Genomic DNA, 20,214 nt, shown 5'->3' on the forward strand with positions numbered 1-20,214 from the left:
AGCATGTAAACAAAATTAATTTGTTTACTTTTTAGTATACATTATGGCATAAAAGCTAACATTTTAGGAAGTGTTATCATTTTGTTCTGCTATTTCTGCACCTCTTTTACTTCCCTAAAATGCAAAGAGCTGTTTGCTTTTTGATTGGCTTGCAATAAAAAAAAGTAGTTTCTGTTGCCTTTGGGTTTATCATTCTTTCTCAATGTAATCTCAATTATGAGTATTCATTGTAGGCATGCATTGTACAATTAACTGTAAATTCTAAATTAAGTTTATAATTACTGGGAATTAAACTGTTGGTTGTTACAGTTCTCCATATACCGTAATGTTTTTCAGCTTATTTAACAAATATTTCCACAGTGACATTGTAATTTGTCCTCATGCCCCACAGCAAAAATCAATTGTGCTCTCAGAAATATATCACTATCTAAGGATTTTTTGTATTGCTTAATATTCATTCAAGCACAGTAATAATATTGGGAAAACAATATGTGCTTTTATGGTTTGTAACAGTGAGAAGCTCCATGAAGCTAACAATGAGCTACAGAAGAAACGAGCTATTATTGAGGATTTGGAACCAAGATGCAATAACAGTTGTGAGTTACCTGTGCAGTCCATTTCTTTTCTTTGTAAAAAATTTCATGTGCAAGGTCTTTAATTATAATACCTATAGGAGGTGCAAGATAAGCAAAATGTACATTTTAAATGGCAGTGATATGTGTGTTGTTAATTTATCTGAAAGCGATGGTGACCTAAAAGATGCTTCTAACACTTGAAATGGAGAGGATCACATTTTAGAGACCACTGTAGTAAGAAATGACAATGGCCATAGAAATACCGAGTCACTGTTATACCTGTCATTGAACCTCAGCTGCTCAGAATTGTCTTGTCTCCTAAGACCCTAATTTAGGAGATCCTTGCTGCCACCACCAGGTCATTTTTACTACCAATATATATTCCTTCAGTTTGTTTTCAGAACTGTGTTATAATTTGAGAAAATTTTTGGACACTGGTCAAAGAGAATGTAGGATATATGTCATATTGCTCAGATGGTATCCAGAACCCAGCATCCATTTGTTTTTTAGCACTTTAATGCTACTTTCTTTCTGAGAAGTGTTGAAGGAGGTAGATTGTTTTTTTCCAAGCCTACTTATTATAGAAAAGGCAAAAGATTGCAACCAATGGCAGCTTTTCTGGTTTGTGCCAAAGTGGATTTATTCATAAAGAGATCGGGGAAGATAGAAATATCAGTTCAGTATTCATTACATACGTTCTGTATCCAAAAAGAATTTTTGTTTGTGTTGAGTTAAAACTGCAGAATATGTTATAAATTCCACATCTTAGGAAATGTTAGAACACTTGGAAATGAGGTCCAGGGACTTCATGAGTAGCCAATAAACACATAATCGTGTCATACTTGATGAACTTCAGTGCAAGTGTAATAACTTTTCAGTGCAAGTTTTCTGACTCGCTAGCTTCTAAACATCAGGGCATATTGAGGCTTCTGTAGTTAGTTTACTGAAATTACAAGTTGCTTTTTAAAAATCTGGGTCTGAACTTTTGTCTTGGTAAAATAAAAATAGTTGTACCTTCTTCCTTTCTTTCCATGCTCAGGAAATGTGTGTGAATTATTTTTTCAGATTCTTTTACCTATTCTGGATATGGCCAAAATGCTTGGGCATTGTACAAGAATCATGGCATATTTTGAAAAATGGATTCTTGCAATCTTGGAGACTATCTGCTATTGGTCCTCTTACTGATCAATGAAAATCTTATGTGGTCCTGTTACCAGTTTAGTGTTTTCCGGGTGCTTAGAGAGAAAACTGTAGGAAAAACTTGAAAGAACATTTCAAAATGAGGCTGCAAAACAGATGGACTGAGGGTTGCCAATTATCTAACATTGTCTGAGAACCAGACGTCAATGTTATATGCTATTTGATCCAGGACGATGCAAATTGATTTTGTTTTTTGGTTTTTTTTTTTTTTTTGAGATCTGTGAAGGTATATAGAAGATGTATAAGCAATAGTGGCTTCGCATATTCTTACATCAACACAGGAAAAGGCTGTGCAATGAAATTTTCCTACTGGTCTGCATGGCTGCTTAAGAAAATACGGGGGAAAAACTAAATTGAGTATATTCATATCACAAGCCTGATAAATTGTGTCCAGTGTTACAGTTTAGCAGATTTAAGCAAGAGTTGTGCCTGTTAAGAATTATTCCTCTTACATAAAATAGGAAAACTCATATTTATCTGAGTTACAATACCAAGATATTATGGAATGTGTAATTCATTAGTAAACTAATTTTCTAAGTATGTTCAGTAATGGAATTGATTTATGATTCCATTTCTCTTTATTTTTTCATAATTTTAAAAAAAGCAAAATTTGTGTACAGAACAGCCATCTCATGATAGATAGGAGTACACATTTTTAATGTGTTTCTGAGCTGTTCAGTAATTAAAACTATGGTATCTGCTACATCAGGTACCTTATGTTAGCTTTTCTTAACAGAAATAAATTCTAGCTGTGCCTTAAATGTGTGTTGAAAAACATGAAAACAAACATAATATAATTATGTTATTTTCCAACATGTGCATCTCCTGACATAAAGCACTCAAAATTGAAGAATTGCAAGAAGCTTTACGGAAAAAGGAGGAGGAAATGAAGCAAATGGAAGAGCGATACAAAAAGTATTTGGAAAAGGCCAAAAGTGTAAGTATATGTGTTCCACGTTAATGATCCCTCTCTGACAGACTGCACCACATGTCCATTCTGCAGAAATAAAAATAAAGGAGGTATCTGTATACACACTAGCAAATAAAATAGAAGGAAGGCCCAATGAGTTTTTTGTGTCTTCTTACCATTACAGTACCTAATACTGATTAATTCTGGAGAAGATTTTACCCTGATTTTCTGTTCATGACTGTCCCCTTTTGCTACCTATCCATAAGCCCTTCTGATGCCTCTGTACAAATATATACCCACTGCTACAGATTTTTAATAGTCACCCAGACAAACCTTGTTAAGCACGTTTTGATATCGGCTGGTGCCAAGGAGAGGGTGTTAAACCCTTTGTAATGCTGTGATAACCTATTTCTTTGCGGAAATTCTGCCGGACTTCTGTCTCTGAGTGACAAATGTATAGATCAGCTAAAGCAGTGTCCATACTAGAACTGGTGGAATAGAAATAACTGAAGTAGCTGTGCTATATTTTAGAATTGGAGAACCACCCATCTAAACCAACTCAAGGGAAGGAAGCTCCGTGAGCAAAAGTAATCTTTAATTGGCATTTGTGCTGGGACTTCTGGGGACTTCTGGCACAGTTGTCATGAAGAGTTCCACCTCTTTGTACACACAAATATAGCTTAGTAACACCAAGTACAGGCACAGTTGGACCAACAAACTCTGGTTTTATCAGTTTGGCATAGAGGGAAAGGGAAGTTTGGGTTCGTTCTTTTACAGGTGGCTGGATCTGCTTATGTGTGTTTTTGGATGGTGTAGGCTTCTTGTGGTGCTCAGTCAGTAATGTCCGTCTTGCCTGGAGCAAATAATTTGATACACTTTTTTTATAAATACAGCTTTTGGCTACTTCAGATTTCATCAGGTCCTAATTGCTCACATAAATTGCTTATTCTTTTTGAGGGACTTAGAATTTACAGGCAGAGGTAATTACATATGTGCCAGAGCCATCTTTACCAATTTAAATTTGATTTTGCTTTCTTTGTTCATCTTTTACCCCTGATTTCTATTCATGTTCTAGTTTAACTAACTGGTTTAGAAACTGTTTCGATATGGACTCTTTTATTGATGCTTTTTTCAAGTAAAGTGATCTTTTTAACTGAACCACCTTTGAGAGCTGTTACATTTCTCTGATGACGTTCAGCATTCTCTTTGCTTTTACTGTTTAATATATGCTTCTGTCGAGAAGGTGGCTAATATTTAAGTATGATATTGAGGATGTGGGTATACTACCAGCTTTGAAATAGCAATATTGTTGTCTCAATCATAGTCCCATTTCTTCTCTTACTATACTTTGATATTTTATTTGAGTTTCTCAAAAGCATACCAGTGTCTTTGTTCGTCTGATCATGGTAGTGTCAAGATCTTGACTATGGCTGTGTATCGTTGAATTGGAATCTGTAAGTAGGTTCCTAATTTGGCAAAACTTTATGCTTCCTTCCTTTACTTTTGTGTAGTTTCCTCAATGACTTCTTGTGAGTCGTTGCAAAAGTCTTCAGGAAATCTAAACAAATAATTTTTAATTTTTTTTTTTTTTTTTTTTACATCTCATGTTGCTGACTGTGTCTTAGAGTATTCCAGTGAAAGACAGAGTCACAATTCCCCTTTTCAATAAGATTTGTTTATTTGTATGTACTGTGTTACTGTAGGGTGTTTTATACAACAGTAGCATTAATTATTTTAGTTAGGTTAGCTTTTTGTGATCTTCTTATCAACTTTCAATACTGGTTTTTTTTGTGAAGACGAGTACAATCATTATAGCCTTCCACTGTAGAAACTGTATCCAGGTCTAATGTGTATTTTCTTAGAAACATAATACACTTTTATGAATCTTCCTTCATGAATGCCATTCAGTAAAAATGACTTACTAAAATTTAAAGCATGGTTTTCTTTCAGCGTCTGGACACAATTCTGAAATGGGTAGAAATACAAAAGATATGAAATCTCTTTCTATATATCCAGAGGTTGTTAAAAAGTTTTAAGCTATTTTCTATTAAAGGCTTAGGAATCTAGGCATTTTACTGAATTTGTTCTTGGTTTAGCTCTGTCTTTGCTAGCATTCATGCTACCTATGATGGATGCCAGATATGAACATAACCAGGTGTCCCTTCATCTTATTAGTAACATAATGATCATGCACGTACCTCAGAATGCTTCTTGGCTTAACAGAGCTATCTAGAAATGACAGCACCTGGTACCCCAGATAGGTGAATCATGGCATCTTTCCATAAGGACCAAAGTGGTCCTTCCTCAAGCGGGAGGAATTGACAGGTAGGTCTATAAGTGAATTAGAGGAATCTTTGACAAAATGTTTTTGCCACTGTGGCCCCAAGGTAATGCAGCTAAGGGTAGGAACTGCATATGTGAGTCTTGAGTAGTCTTAGGTGTCACTTTTTGCTATTGGTAATTTTGTTTCACAGTCCTGTAAAAGAGAAGCCAGTTCAGATGCTCTAACATATCATGGCTGATGTTCAGAGGCAGAGCCTCTGCCATACTGACTGTCAAGATTGATTTACAGGAGTCAGCCTCTTAGAACTGCACATCCATCTGTTTCGCATTTTGGAGTGTCATTTCTTACCACTGACTTGTTTTAAGTCACTTTTTTATTTCTTAACCTGACTTAAGAGGTTGTAATTCCTTCATGTCTTTCCCTCCAATTAGATTGCTCTTGCAGGATTTAATTAAAAACAAACTGGTTTTCTCTTACAGGTCATCCGCACTTTAGATCCTAAGCAGAACCAGGGTGCAGCTCCTGAGATTCAGGCTCTGAAAAATCAGTTGCAGGAGCGGGACAGAATGTTTCATTCATTGGAGGTAGTAATCTTCATGTTTCCTGGTAGATGCGTATTTCCTCATTGTTTTTTAAGTATAGACTAATACTTTTATTATACTTTGGTTTTAAATATATGCTTTTCTGATGTTTGTTTTATAGAAAGAATATGAAAAAACAAAAAGTCAAAGAGAAATGGAGGAGAAATTTATTGTTAGTGCCTGGTATAATATGGTAAGAATCTCCCAAACTTTTTATTAAAAAAAAAAAAAAGAAACAGACAAAAAGAAACTATTAATATTATTTGTTTCTGGGTTGTTTATAACAATATTCATTCATTTACAGTTTTTTTGTTTGAAAAGTATTTTCCAACACACAGAGAAACAAATGTTTTTTAATAATTTTAAGTTATCACTATATAAGAGTATGTTCCTATGATAACCTTGGGGTAAAGAAAAAGAACGCGTTCATTATTTTCAAGTTTTAAAACCAGAAATGGCACTTTCTAGAGGGATACCTCAGATTACTGTTTTGTAATTCCAGCCCTTCAGTTATCCTGGCTTACAGTGCTCAAATTTACTTTCTTCTTTGATTCTCCACTCTCCAATCTTCCAGTTGTTTCTAATGAAGGGGCACAAGAAAAGTAATACAGTTTACTTGCTGCAGTAAGCGCTCTGAGAAACAACCCCTTTAACTTGGGTGCAAGTTTAGCCCCATGCAAAAGGTGAGCACAGAGGCAAGACCCTTACTTAAATTATTCAAACCATAAGGAAGTGATCTGTGCAGCCATACAGCTTTTGCTGGTCTTGTGTGCTGGGAGATTTTTCACCTTTGTCAAATGTGTTCAAGACTTCTCTTTGGCAGAGTGTGGCTGCATTGAAACTGCTCTGTAGATACAAAGAATCCCTGACCTGTGTAACATTCATGTTTCATTCTGCTTCACCATAGAGTTCAAATTCCTCCTTTCTGTCTTCCCTTGGAAGAGTTTCCTTCTTGCTGTTCTACGTTCTTGTTATGTCCGTGAATAGTAAGCCAAAAATGGTACTTAAGCGGAGTGTTTGAATCCTTTAAATGTTGAAGGCATTTTCAAGTGACTAGTGTCATTGACCAATTTTGTAACATTAGTCCCACTGACAAACAGAAGACAAGCCTGAGCTAAGAGCTGTGATTCAACAGCCTCTCATGAACACTAAAATGAGCATTGTCTGTCTTTCTCTAATTAGCCTCTGCTTTTATACACAACTACACAACCCATTACAGCTTCCCTCATTACCTCCTTGCATTTACTCCTGCTGAAAACATACTTTCTCTCAAGATGTGCTTCTGCATTTTGAGCTGGTATTTTCACAGAGGAAGACAATACTTTAATTATTTTCAGAAGAAAAGTACTTTTCTAGCTCAACATGCTGAAGGGGGCCAGGGTGGGGAGGGAAGCACTTTTGAAAATAGTCGTCCGGTTACCATACGTTTATGTGGAGAACCATGTGTTCAGATCTGGGACACTGGGGGACCTGCTTCTCAACAATTACTCCAAACTTGGACAATGACTTGGGGCGGGGGTGGGGGGCAGGGGCGGAGAGAAAAAAGAAGAACACATGAAGAATTCGGAAGAATATCTTAGCTTTATCCTTGAAAATATGATGCTTCGTGTTTGAAATTCAAAATAGCTTAGTCAGTGTTGGTGAAGAAGGAGATAATAAACAAAAAGTAAATGAGTAAAGTTGTTCAGCGTTATGTGTTGGTATTGACTGAGAGGTTTCTCTTTGTCCGTAGGGGATGACTCTGCATAAAAAAGCAGCAGAAGATAGACTGGCTAGTACAGGCTCAGGACAGTCCTTCCTGGCTAGACAAAGGCAAGCCACGAGCACAAGGAGATCTTACCCTGGTCATGTCCAGCCAGCAACAGCAAGGTAGAGAAGCCTTGCCCTTAGAAAGAAAACTGCCCTGTGATCCAGGCCACTTCTGTTGCAAGTGACAACATTCAAGGAAAATCAACCAGCATCCTTTCTCTTTCTCCCTTGTTAATGCTATTATTTTACAGTTCAGGAAAGGGTTTTATTATGGTTTCTCATTGTTCTGTAATGGCCTTTGCTTATATTTTTTGGAATCCATATCTCTCTCTCTCTCTCTCTCTCTGCATTTTTTGAATGTGCCAAAGTTTTGAAAACATCTAGAAGAGTGCTGTATAATAACAGAGTCTTATTTGTATGAAGCCTGGTCTCTTACGAAAAGCCTCATATGGGCTGTGTAACAATGTAAATTTCCTGTCACAGCTGAATCTTTTGTGCCTATCAAGGTTGTTACGCTTTATAAGACTGCCTTTGTTCAAAGGGAATTAGGCTTTTTATTTCATGTGCTAACCTGTTGCTTCAAAAAAATGCTGAAAACTCGTTACAGAACTGCAAAATTAGTATATAATATTGTTGTGAGATATGTTCGCTACTAAAAACTTAACCAATGGCAAAAAGAATGATTTTTTTTTTTTTTTTTTTTTTTAAATCTCCTACATGCAAAGTTTGCTCTTGTTCTTGGCATTTAATAAGGAAGCAGGATGATTTTTTGCAGGTTTTTCTTTATCTACTGGTGTTACCTCTTTTTCTGGCAGAGCTGAATACTTTCAAGTGGTTTGTTCTACTCTTCTTGGTCAAGTGTATGCTTAAGATATATTATAAAAAGATTGAGAAATATTTAGAATGCTCTAATATGCTACTGCGTCATCCATTTAAAAAGGACTTTTGTTCTAAAATTTTATGATTATGGATGAACAGTACACAACGGATCAAGGCCCTGGTTAATATTGTTGATGTTAATGTATTCCAGTTGTCATCCCCTACTAAAAGACTTGCTTTTAATATATTGATTCAGGGTATAATTGTATCAGTTGCCTTACTAATGGTACCAGTGCCTTCAGGTGAGTTTGTTGCTGACTGTGTTGAAACTGGCTGTGATTTGATGTACTGCCTTTTTAGTGTGTAGCTGGTTAGTTGTATGTCACTCGTTGTAGCACCTTCATGTTGATCAGTGGGGTGGATGGTGGCCCCTACTATTAATTTAGGTTCTGTTCCTACAAAGTTCTGCTTGTTCCCTGACAAATTCTATGCTCTCCCTATCATTTTTGTCAAAGAATTGATGGACACAGGGGACCTGAGTATTAGTTGAAAGTTTACATACATCTTGTGGTGATTCAGTTTTAAATGTTTTTCATTTAGAAACTGTTTGGACCCTAATGCAGATGAAGTCTGGTTTATAGGTCTATTCTTTTACCTTATTTTAATGCCCTCCCAAGTGAAGACGTTTTTTCATAAATTCCTTTAGAGAAGAGACATACTAGCATTTATTAATCATCTGAAGGTCTATGTTAATCCACAACTTGGGGGGGAATGAGCAAAGGGTAATTAACACAAGCACACCTGGATTAAAGGGTAAGGAACAGGTGAATGACACTTTTAGGTACTGTTTTATCCTCAAGTACATCATCTGTTTTAATCTAGGCTAAGAAATGCATTCAATATGTGTCTGAGAAAATTTATCAGTTCTGATTTTTTCCCCACAGTGATATGAAAACAGATGGTGAAGTATATTAGCTGCATATAGGTTTGTCTTTTATTCCTCACATTTGGAAAAAACTGATTTTCTAAAAATTCTCTTTACTTATTCAATGTATAACGTCTGGGCTATGCTTGCAAGATTAGATAAAACAGTGCAAGTATCTTCTTGTGTGCAGAAAGGTAACAATGTAAAGGGAGTTTAGGACAATTTCTGTAGCTCAGTGAGGTGATACTCGTTTTGCTGTCACTTACTGAGATACAGAATACTAAAGGGACAAGAAGTCACATGTGTTATCTAGCAAGATGACCACAGTTTGTGTGGGACATCTTTTACTGATCCTATTGTGCAATCCATTCTAGTCGTTTGAAGAACTCTTTACTGCATGGTGAACAGGAGGAAATAAGATCACCTCTCTGAGGGAATTTGATGTTCTTGTTGGAGATTACAGCATTTTATATCACACGGAGAAGTAACCTAAGAATACCTAAAGCTCCATTTTTATTTTAATCTGTTTTTAATCTGTGTCTGTTACCCCGCTGCCAAAACCTATTTGTGAAAGCAAGGAATACAAGGACCTTAATGGGAATTTTTATCTCCTAATTTTGTCTAATAGTTTAATTTCCTGTTGCTATTAATTAGGTGCAGGTCTAAAATAACTTGAACACAATCTGTGCACTAGAATAAAACGACTTGCTTTTATTATTTTAACATTTGTTTTACCATTTTGCCTCCAAAGTTTTGATGACAGGCAAATGTCCCTGATGGTTAGGAGATGAACAAATGCTGATTAGAAGCCTCGTTTTAGCTTTTACTTTCCTGTCTCTCATGGCTTCTTTCGCTTCTTGGTGGTTGTTGGCTTTTATCTTCTGCTTTGTGGTTCTGGTCAGTCTTTTCCCTTAAGATAAGACACTGAAGTGTTTTCTATAGTTCCCTTCAAGAATATATAGCATCGTTATATAGCATCAAAGAGCAAAACAAGACTAATATTGAATCTGTGTTTTACTGTTGTTCGTAGTAATTGTTAGGCAAGACTGAACAAGCATTTTGTCTTTTGAGAATTTGCAAACTTGTAGAAATTCTGGTATTTCCCAGAATTTTGTTGAATATAAAAATCTAAAAATATACTGCAATCTTACAGAAATATACTCTGTTGCTATCCAGTTCCAGTAAGTCATTTGTTCTGTCTTCTAATGATAATCATCAGGAATTTAATTCCCTGTTCTTCAGCATTTTACTTCTACTGTTTGCTGCATACATCAATTCTTAATCTTTAGGTGTGGATGAATGCAGGTGGTGAACATGATTAAACCTTCTCTCTCACAAGAACAACTTCTTTTGAAAAGGTTCAGCTTCATTATTTTCCTTGCTCATTATGTAGCTTTGGAAGTAGTGTGGTATTAAGAAAAAGAAGGGGCTCAGAGTGTGACTTCAGGGAATAAGCACATGTACAGATGAGCTACCAGTGAACACTGTCTATTTGTCTTATCTTCAGTAATAAAATAATATAAGCAAAAAAACCCCTGTACAACAGAATTTTCTCAGTACATTAGATACTTCTAATGAAGCTCTTAGGAACACTTTTTCTGGGGCAACAAAGACTGTTTACATGAAAATTGTAGTGGTAATTATTAAACCAATGCTGTATCCTGTCCTGATACACTAAAAAAAACCCCTACAGATTGAGGTTAAAGAGAAAAGATTCTCCAGGGTAGTGATGAAACAGCTGAAGAGTTCATCTGAGAGTACATTCCTGAGCACTGTGCTGAGGATCTGCCCAGAATAATCTTTCTGAGAGATTTTAATGAATGCCAATAAAAGATAACAGTTAAATGGATGAATATTTTCATTGTTCAGAGCTGAAGCTTAGTTTCTGGTCTTAAAGGATATGTCTACAGTCCAGTACGTATACTTCGGTGGAGGGTTAAGTTGTTAGCATATCAGTGATCAGACATTACAGAAAAGAATATTCAGGTTCCCCATGTTCTTGATAGCAACACTTGGATCATAACATGTATTTTCCAAGTGCTGTGAAAACTGAAGTGATCTAATTTAAAGGTTGTGTGTTCCACCCAAGGGGAAAGAAAAATAAACGACTAGAGCACACAGCTTTATATATTGTAAAATGAAGTAAATATGCAATGGCTACAAGATGCTTTTCATTATCTGTTTGGAAATAAGCAAATCTAAGGTAATCTTGTCCTGTTCTGATGTCACTTGAGATAGCAGTAATGCTTCTGCAAGTTTTCTGTGGCTTTCTATTCCTGTAAGGAGCACTGGCAGTTTTATATTCATTGTGTATCAAAGAATCAACAGTGAATACTCCTATTACTGCTTTATGATGATCTTAAATAGTAAGTGGTATGTGCAAGCTGTCAAGAAAATTTAAGAGGATTTGGCAATTTTAAAGTCCTTGGTATTTTGACATAAGCAAATAGCTTTTGCTTTTCCTCAGTTCTCTAGTATATAAGACTATCCACTTAGCAGCTTCCTAGGTGATTTTTAGTGGGTTTAATTGTCCTGATGTGTTGACATTTTGTGTAGATTTAGTAATTGGAAAATATTTCAATTTCACCACTTGATTTTCTTCTAGTTAGTGGTTTGGAGGAAGATTGTCCTGAATGTGGCTAATTTTTCTTTTTTTATGAAGCAAAACAGTACCTGAATTTTGCTTATTTTACAGAGATTTTTATTCTTGCTTGACATTTTGACTTTTTGCAAGGATTGATGAGGGAGGTATTTTTGCACTCGAAGTCAGCTATGCAATACTGACTTCTTAAGGGTTTTTGCACATGTTTTTTAGGTAGAATGTGGACTCTGTGTTTTGCAGTAATATTGTATTGATAAACTTCGGTATCTCCAAACCAAGTTTAGCAAATTTTGCAGGCATTTTCCTTACCAGTATTGTGCAAATAGATAGCTAAAAGAGGTTAGTCTGTCAGGAAGTACTTTCAAGTGGTGTTTTTTCCTCTAAGTCAAGTAGTTATACTTCAGGGATGTCGCCTACAGAGTAGTTCGATAGCGGGGTTATGACTGAAATGTGATCTCAGGAAATCAAGCACTTAGAAAGAAACCTTTTCGGAAGCCCTTCCTTAGAACAATTGTATTAGCTGATGCTGGCGGTATGATACATTTAGCATTCTGTTAAAATGAAGAGGTGAGTCATTATAATAATTTAAATGTAAAGATCAGGTAAGCAAGAAATTCAGTGAACCTTAAGAACTGCATGCAGCTCAGACACATGTGCCCTCCCAAATCTGAGCAGTCCAGCTCCCTTATGTATTGGCAAGAGCACTGCGTTTCAACTTTGTGCCTTGCATCGGGAGAAAAAAGTGAAATCTTGCGTTATCTCATAGGTTGGAGTAGGAGCAAGAAACGAATCTCACTTGCATCAGAACATCTCCACAAGCCAAATCATATTATTGGCTTGTGGCAGATGTCAGATTCTAGGTAGGATCCTAGCCATACCTCCAGTTTGTCACTTTCAAGGAATTGGGAAAATGTCTTGGCATGACTGATTGCATTGCCTTGCTCCTGTGATCTTTCTTCCCTCTGGAAGTCCAGAAAAGGAGCAGAAGCTTGTCAGTGACTCTGCAGGCTATAAGTAAAAATAAGGGATGATTTCTTCAGTTTGAACGTGGAGGAGACAGATGCTAGCAACTAGTAAGTATAAAAATCTGAAGAGCAGTATGTCTTTCACCATTTTGCTTTTTGGTGTTAATTTAAAAACAATGAAACAGAACTTGAGCTTATGGAGTTGGGATGTTTGGGTTTTTTTATTCATTTTGAATTGCAGTTGATTAAGTATTAGAGTCTTTACCCATGTGAATAAGGCAGAAGCTGTCATTATCTGCCACAGCAACCTCAGACTTCTTGCATTTGGTGAGATTTTGACTCTGCTGCCAGCTTCATTGTACCATTTGGAGATGTTGAGGACTTATCTAACTTTGTCCTCTGTTTTTTCTTGACTTTACTTTTGGGGATTCAGAGAAATATTGGGACACAAAGTTCATTTTTTAAATGTATCAGATCATTGAATTACGTAATGAATTAATGACGATTGAGGAGCTCTAGAAAACTTGACAAATCATACAGTCCCATGGAGCATTGAAGAAACACCTGGCAGTATAGCCAAGGCAGCTTCCCAGACAAATTGTTGTGATGTCAGATTGTAGTCCCTGAATCTGTAGGAGCTCATGATAACTGCTGTAGTTGAAGTCCTCATCTATTAGTTGCTAGGGGATAGTTTTGCTGTTAACTTTTCTATGGCCCAGATTCTAACCTTCAGTTTTAGGCCTTGCCAAGGTAATGCAGGACTGTCCTGAAATAGATCTGTCCATTAGTTGGCTCCGGTGGCAAAATCAGGAATTTCCTCTGCTGCTGTGTGTATAAAGTCATTTGGAAAACTGCATATCCTTCAGTCTCCTTTGCACTGCGTGTCAGTTCCAGACTGAAAGCAGGTTCCATTTTCCAGATAAAAATTTCTTGCTGCTGTCTTGTTGCCTTGGATCTCAGAGATTGAAAAGCATTGCTAGTAGAGGGAAATCCAGGACAGTTGGGAAGCCTTTCCTGTCTGGTGGTTTCCTGTCTGGACTTTATTCATTGCTTCGCATTAGAGAGGTCCTTCACTATCAGATGAAGTTAGAATATCACGTTTCAGAAAGAGCAACATGGTTATTTTAATCATTACAAAAGTGGTCATTTGCCAGCACTTTGAAGAGCTGTTAACTACCGTAGCATGGCACAAATGTGAAATACTGCAAAAGCAAGTATTTCCACAGGTGTAGGATAGCTCATTCTGCAAACTTGAATCCCTAATGGTTATCCCTAACTTTAAGAGAAGAGAAAATCAACATAAAGGCCAATAGTTAGCTTGTTAACATGCTCGTGTTGTTAGCTGGATCATAAAAATGAGTAGAATTTTAAGAGAAAAACCCAAATTGTGTAATATTTATGGAATTATAAAATAGTTATAGTGAGACCATCAGACTTTTGATTCGGATTTGAATATAACATTCATTATGCAATTTAAAGTTTTGTAAAGCAGAGATTATAGTTCTCAATCACCAGAGATTAATAAGCAGGAGAGTAAACCTGTTTCTTGGAGGTATTAGTGGTTTCGAGAGAGATTTTAAAGCTTTTATTTAGCAGTATCAGTAAAATCTTGGAATAGTTATAAGCATGACATTATAAGGCCACAATTCTTAGAATTTATAGTCCGCTTTGTATTCTCTGGATGTAAGAGTTATAAAAATGCAAAATGCAACATAGCTCTGGAAGATGCTATGTTGAAAGACTCCTTTAAAAAATCTAAAGGAAATGCCATGGAGAAAGACATAGAAAGAACAGATGCAGAAATAAAAACAAACTTTAGCAGTAGAAGCCAGTAGGTAATGAAGTTAGGAAATCTGCAGGAAGAGAAATCTGGAAGCAGTTACTTCAAAGCAGAAGCTTGGCAGAAATATTTGGGAAGGGTGTCTAGTGTTAGACTTGAAAGTGAGTAGACTGCATTGCTCTTACAGCTTTGGTGATTGCGTTACAAAGTACTGCTTACGGACAGCGGATTGTTGGCTACAGAAAGCCTGGTCCATCTTAGGATCAAATGCAGACTGAACAGAAAAAAAGTAGCTGCTCAGAGAGGACATGTGGCTGGGTTTGGGTTTTGGATTTTTTTTTGCATCAGATTTGACTTGTGTGAGTAGTGCTCTGAATTGTAAGTTCTTGTGTTGGTAGGTACCTCCAGAGCTGGCTAGGTTAGTGAAAAAGGCTGCCATCCTTTCTGTGGCTTCAGTGTGCTGGAGTTGTCCCAGTCACTTCTGTGCGCGGAAAAAACAGAAGAGGACAACGAGAAGTTAAGGAAGATTTTAAGGGTCGGATAACCACTTGTAATGAAGTAGAGGTAATGAGAGTAGGCACTGAATATTGAAGGAAAATGCCTCACTAAGAAATAATCCCCCAGGTTGTCAACGAGCTTTCACTTATAGCTGGAATGTTTTGGACTGGCAAGGGAAGGAAGTAAGAGAAGGTCCCTTCTCCATAGGCACATCATCTGCTGCATAAACTGTCTCTTTCTGAAGATGCTGCAGAAGCAATGATAGGTTATGCTGAGTGATTTTACCCTCACATCTCGCACCTCTGTTGTCTTCTGAAGTGTTGCTGCCTCAACAGGTAGCTTTAAAATATATTGATTAATTTTGAAGGGTTCTCCAAGAGAAAGAAATAGACAGTTTTTTTAGAACAAGGTTAGAATTTCTAGTCAGGAAAGGGCACTGTCAGATGAACAAGTTACATCCTTGAAAGAGAGTATGCTGTCCTCAGTTTACTAGACCTCTCAAAAGTACTATTGACTCAAAGAGAAACCTACAGTGTCATTTCTGTTTATGTGCAACAGGACACTTGAACTGCCAGCAAATAATAAGTCTGAACTAAGTAATAGCCAGGTGAGACTAAAAGAGTAGACTATAGTCATTTATGCACAGTAGAATAGAAACATGCTTCTGAACTTTTAATTTTCTATAGACTAACTACAGATACCTTCATATTATTAATCCTGAACTCTGTAACTTCATGCACCCAAGCAGTGCCAAGCAAGCTTGACGGACAATGATTACTCAAAATACACTCTCGAGGTCTGCTTTGAGCGTGTTGAATGTGTTAATTTTTAAAATTTTTATTAAATTTGATTTATGTCTCTATGTTTCTATTTGTTTTTGAACTATGTTTAGTATTCTGGGTTCGTGAATAAGAAGGAGAAAAAGGGGGATACACAAGCTGCAGGACTTGTAGCAGAAAGACAGATTTTTTGCAATAAGTTCTTGAGTTTAATTATAAATATTCTTCCTTATCTATTTAACCTGGATTTTCCTGTCACAGGAACTGTTCTTAGAATCATTTTTGACCAGTGCAATATTAAGGAGAATGAAGTGGGGAGGGAAACAGTTTGCATGCTTTGATTTCAGTCTGGTGAAGCTATTTTGCTCTTTGTAATGTCACAGTGAATGCAATGCAAAAATGGGAACGAGCAGCTAGTGCTGTGCCATGCTGTGTAGGGGTATTTGTGTTATCTGGGGAAGCTGAAAGCACTGCAGCTGTGTTGGTAAAGCATTCCGCCTATTCAGTTACACTGGCCAAGAAAGAGGGTGCGTCAGCAAGGATGGAGAACTATGCCAACCTCTCCAGTTCTCTTCCAAGCTTAGATTCACTTCCACAGCATTGTGGTGTGCTCTTTGGGCTGCTCGGTGGCTCCTACTCCGCTTATTTTAACAAGAATACGTATCATTTTCTTGCGACTCAAACTTGTGTTTGCATGCAATGAATAGAACTTGCCAGTGTAGTGTGGCAGTGATGCTGTTGTAGCCTCACGCACAGCATGGGCTTTGATGAAACGTAAACACTTAAAGTCTTTGGGGGTGCTCAGAGCTCGAAGGCTCAGACAGAGTCATTATGTCCCTGATTGTCTTTTAGTATATAAGCACACACAGTATTGGACAGGCACCTTTCACTTTACATTGCTTTGTTTTTTTAACTCACAGACAGCAGGAATGCCTGAGAGTTTCATCACTGTGTAAACTTAGTTTCCATAGCTGTGTTAGTTGAGAATTGTGCCCTGAAGGACTTTACTCAGAAGTGTTTAAATTTGTGTGAACTATGTCTAAACTTAGATTGTTCACGGCTGTTTTGTCGCTCTTTCCAATTATTGGCGTGTAACCTTCCTGTTAATTTGAAGACTTGCTCTGGCAAAGATGTTTTCCCCATGAATTTGCACAACTCTAAGTAGAGACAGCATTACTAAACTGCACTGAAAAATACCTGTTCTGTTCTCTGGTTTTTTTTAACGGTAATATGTTATATGCTTTTTAACTTTCTTCTTTATTCTTTTATTTGCAGTGATGTGGTTGCATGACCTGCAGCATTATTGTAACAGGGACTGTTCAGTGCATGACTTGCTTTTCTGTCCAGACTGCATAACCAAAACTTAACTACACTTAAGACTCATGGCCATCTGATTTCAAAGGGAGATCTACTTGCAGAGAAGCTTACCATCCTGGGGAGTGGCTTTCCCATTTCCCGCTTCCATTTACTCTTTCTCTTCACAAAAAGTCTCCTATGAGGCTAGAAGAGAGGAAATCCAGTATTCAGAACTCGACAGGAGGCGTTCTGCAAACTGACAGAGCACTGTCAGCTCTCCATTTTACTTCCGCCTGTCCACTTTATTTAATTCTGATTAACAGTATTAACACACAGACTTCCTGCAACATTTTCATATACTGAACTATAAAAATCTAATCTTAATGAGTTCCTAAAAACGCCTTTTGTTTACTGTTAAAATTTCAAAGCACCTGCACCCTTAAAGGATCCACTTTGAATCTTAAAATAATTAAAGTAAAGCGAAGGAGGTGTTTTACCAGGAGAAATGACTAATGAATCGCTGCTTGGCCATCCCATCTTCCTTAGAAAACCAAGCAAGGTTCATCTGATAATCTCCGAGCCAGGCAAACTACCGGGCGGTATTTTGTTCACAGACACTGCCTGCTTCCTTACTATGTATATACACAGTAGTTTGTGGCTGTTGTATTTTTCTCTCTACGTTTTAGCTGTGTTGTCAGTTTCTTTCAGAAACTTTTTTTTCAATCTGTGTACAATTGTTAAAACAATCTGAGGAAAGAACATGAATGGAGATAAGTATGAAAGCCGTCTACACTTTCAGTATTATGCAGACTGTCCTTGCCAGTTTATAATTTGGGTCGTTTATCTTTTACCTGTACTATTTTTTTCTTTTTCTTTCCTTATCACAGTCTTAGCTAATTTCCAATTGCACTAGCTTTTCTGTTTCTTTGTATTATGAAGTTTAGTTATAAGATTTGCCATATGTAGACAGTGTAACTCAAATGCTTTGTACTGCCTATATTAATTTAAAAAGCTGCTTATTTAATATTCTTAAATATCTGCACATTTGTACTACTGTATCTTTGTTTTGTATTGGACATCCAGTACTGGCAAGATTCAGAAGATGAGGGAGTGCTGTAGCGTTGTAAGTTAAGAGGTGTATTGTATAGGAGTTAGTATGTAACAAACGGGGAAGGGGGCTTTTAAGCCATGGGACGTGCCGGAAAACCTGAAGAGAATCTGGATGATGGGTGCCGTAAGTGGTTTGGTTTAAGTCCAGTTCTAGAGAAACCCCGGTCTTGCTCACTTGGATCTTATTCCTGCAAGAATATAAACAAGTATGTACTCTGCTTACTCCAGGAGTGGTTTTGCTTATTCAGGCAGTAGCATAACCGCTAGCCCTGTTTTCCATGTGAGCACCCCTGTGCTGGAGAAACATTGTGTCTGCTGGTCTCTGCAGTCAGTTGCGGTCACAAAACATGGTGCATGCCTCGCCCCTGGCCCGTCAGGTGGGGCTCTGGGCAGAGCTGCACCCCGTGTGCTGAGACGCCTGCGTGTGTTCAGTCCTCAGGGATCCGGATACCCGCTGTGTCCGTAGCCTTGTGCAGAATGACTTGGAGAAAAGACAGATCGTGTTCCTGTTTCCACCCGCAAAGGGAAGGGCAGATGGGAATGGGCTCCAAGCGGAGCGTGCAGGAGAGGGAAGGACAAGCATTAAGATCCCGGTGAGAAGTGTGTTGCATGGTCCCTTCTGAATACCGTACCTGTGGCTGCCAGGTGCTCTGGCTGACAGCAGTCACGAAAGACTCCTGGAGGGGGATATGTCTTTCCTGGTCCACCGGGACCTGGGACAGTGAAGTCTGACATGACCTGCAGGCAGGATCTGGGGTTTGGTGGTGACAAGTCAGATATTCCTGCAGCAGAGGCAGCAGCACTTTCATCAGACTGAGTCCAGCAGAGAGCTAAAGGATTTGTGTCTTTCCAGGTCCTAGCCGTTGATCCCGTGTTACATGTCAGGGCAAGCGTTATTAGAAAAACTTCTTTTTGTTGGGTGTTAGAGGCATGGTTTGTTTCTCATTTTCAAGTGCTGCTGTGGCTGGGACCAGCCCTGCCCCAAGCCAGGCAGGGTGCAGGATCCCTGAAATCGGGGGCTCTGTGCAGGGCAGGAGGGGATGGCTGTGTTTTCGTGCACCTACCTGCACAGGTGTCCTGAGGTGAGGCCAAGCAGTAGCTCAGTTCTCCATGTGGTCTGTGCAAATTAGAGACTAAGTATCAGTTGTTCTTGAGCCTGAAGACATTTATATGTAAGTGTGTTTAGCTTGGCAAAAATTGTTTGAGTTCACTAATGCAACAGAGAGATGTCAGGTGGAGCCAGTAACTTTCAGCCAGTGAGCTGGCTACTTTAGTTAGATTAGCCTAGCATCTCTGTCATGAAGTGATTGCGAGCTCGCAACTCAGAGGTGATCTCCAGCATGTCTCTGATATACTAACTCCGTTTGTGCTGCATAGAAAACTCTTTTACTTTCTTAATAGCAGCTTGTTTGACAGTCCTGAATTAAGTGTTGACCAATTATCAAAGTAACTGTTTGTGAAGTTGCCAGTGATATATTTTCTGTAAAAGAATGGATTCCTAGAGTGTCAAAACATTAATTTCCCATTTCAGTTCATTTACAAATTGTGTAACTACCAGATTGTCATGGTAGCAGTATTAATATACATATCTGTATATAGACAAAAAAAATACTCGGTAATGATCATTGGAATCAAAAGGTTTAATATTTTTTCCCACTCAAATACACTAATGCTTCCAAGGTGACAGAAGAGTGTACAGTTGTTAAACAAGTTGTAAATAAACGCTTATATAAAATGTAAATGCTTGTTTTTCCTTTATTTGGTACTTGGCTATAAACAGAGGCCAGTGCACAGTTCATGATAAAGTTACAGGTTTGAGCCTCAAGTGCTGTTCTGCTGTATGAGATGATGGTAGCTGGTGGGGGCTTTTGCAGCCTGTCAGTGATTAACAGGGACCTCAGTGGTGCGGGAATAACATGGATAATACAAACCTTGCCTTTAAATGCACTTAGAAGCAGTCACTACAGAACAGCTGGGAAAAAAATTGGACTTCTTACAAAGCATAACTACACCTGGGCTGCTTTGGTGTCAGAGGTCTGTCTGACTCTTAGATATACAAACGGCATCTTGGAAATGCATTTCCTGGGGCAGTGCGATGGAGGTGAATGGCGGTGGGTAGGCAGCGGCAGGAGCACGCCAGA

The 20,214-nt window shown here is 37.9% G+C and overlaps 1 protein-coding gene across 4 annotated transcripts in view; it reads left to right on the forward strand.

The window, feature by feature from the left end:
- Window positions 1-19,814, forward strand: part of HOOK3 (hook microtubule tethering protein 3) — a 94,330-nt gene extending 74,516 nt beyond the window's left edge. For 2 of the 4 annotated variants that reach the window (XM_075137063.1, XM_075137065.1), the window contains 6 exons: window positions 514-596; window positions 2,612-2,712; window positions 5,449-5,553; window positions 5,672-5,743; window positions 7,283-7,419; window positions 16,943-19,814. In XM_075137063.1, coding sequence (XP_074993164.1) covers window positions 514-596; window positions 2,612-2,712; window positions 5,449-5,553; window positions 5,672-5,743; window positions 7,283-7,419; window positions 16,943-16,958 — 514 coding nt within the window. In that variant the 3' untranslated portion in view covers window positions 16,959-19,814. Of the gene's footprint in view, window positions 1-513; window positions 597-2,611; window positions 2,713-5,448; window positions 5,554-5,671; window positions 5,744-7,282 lie in introns of all 4 variants that reach the window. The other 2 variants (XM_075137064.1, XM_075137066.1) reach the window with 2 other exon arrangements.
- The last annotated feature ends 400 nt before the right edge of the window (window positions 19,815-20,214 follow it).

This window comes from Calonectris borealis, chromosome Z (genome assembly GCF_964195595.1).
Source record: "Calonectris borealis chromosome Z, bCalBor7.hap1.2, whole genome shotgun sequence".
Lineage (NCBI taxonomy): Eukaryota > Metazoa > Chordata > Aves > Procellariiformes > Procellariidae > Calonectris > Calonectris borealis.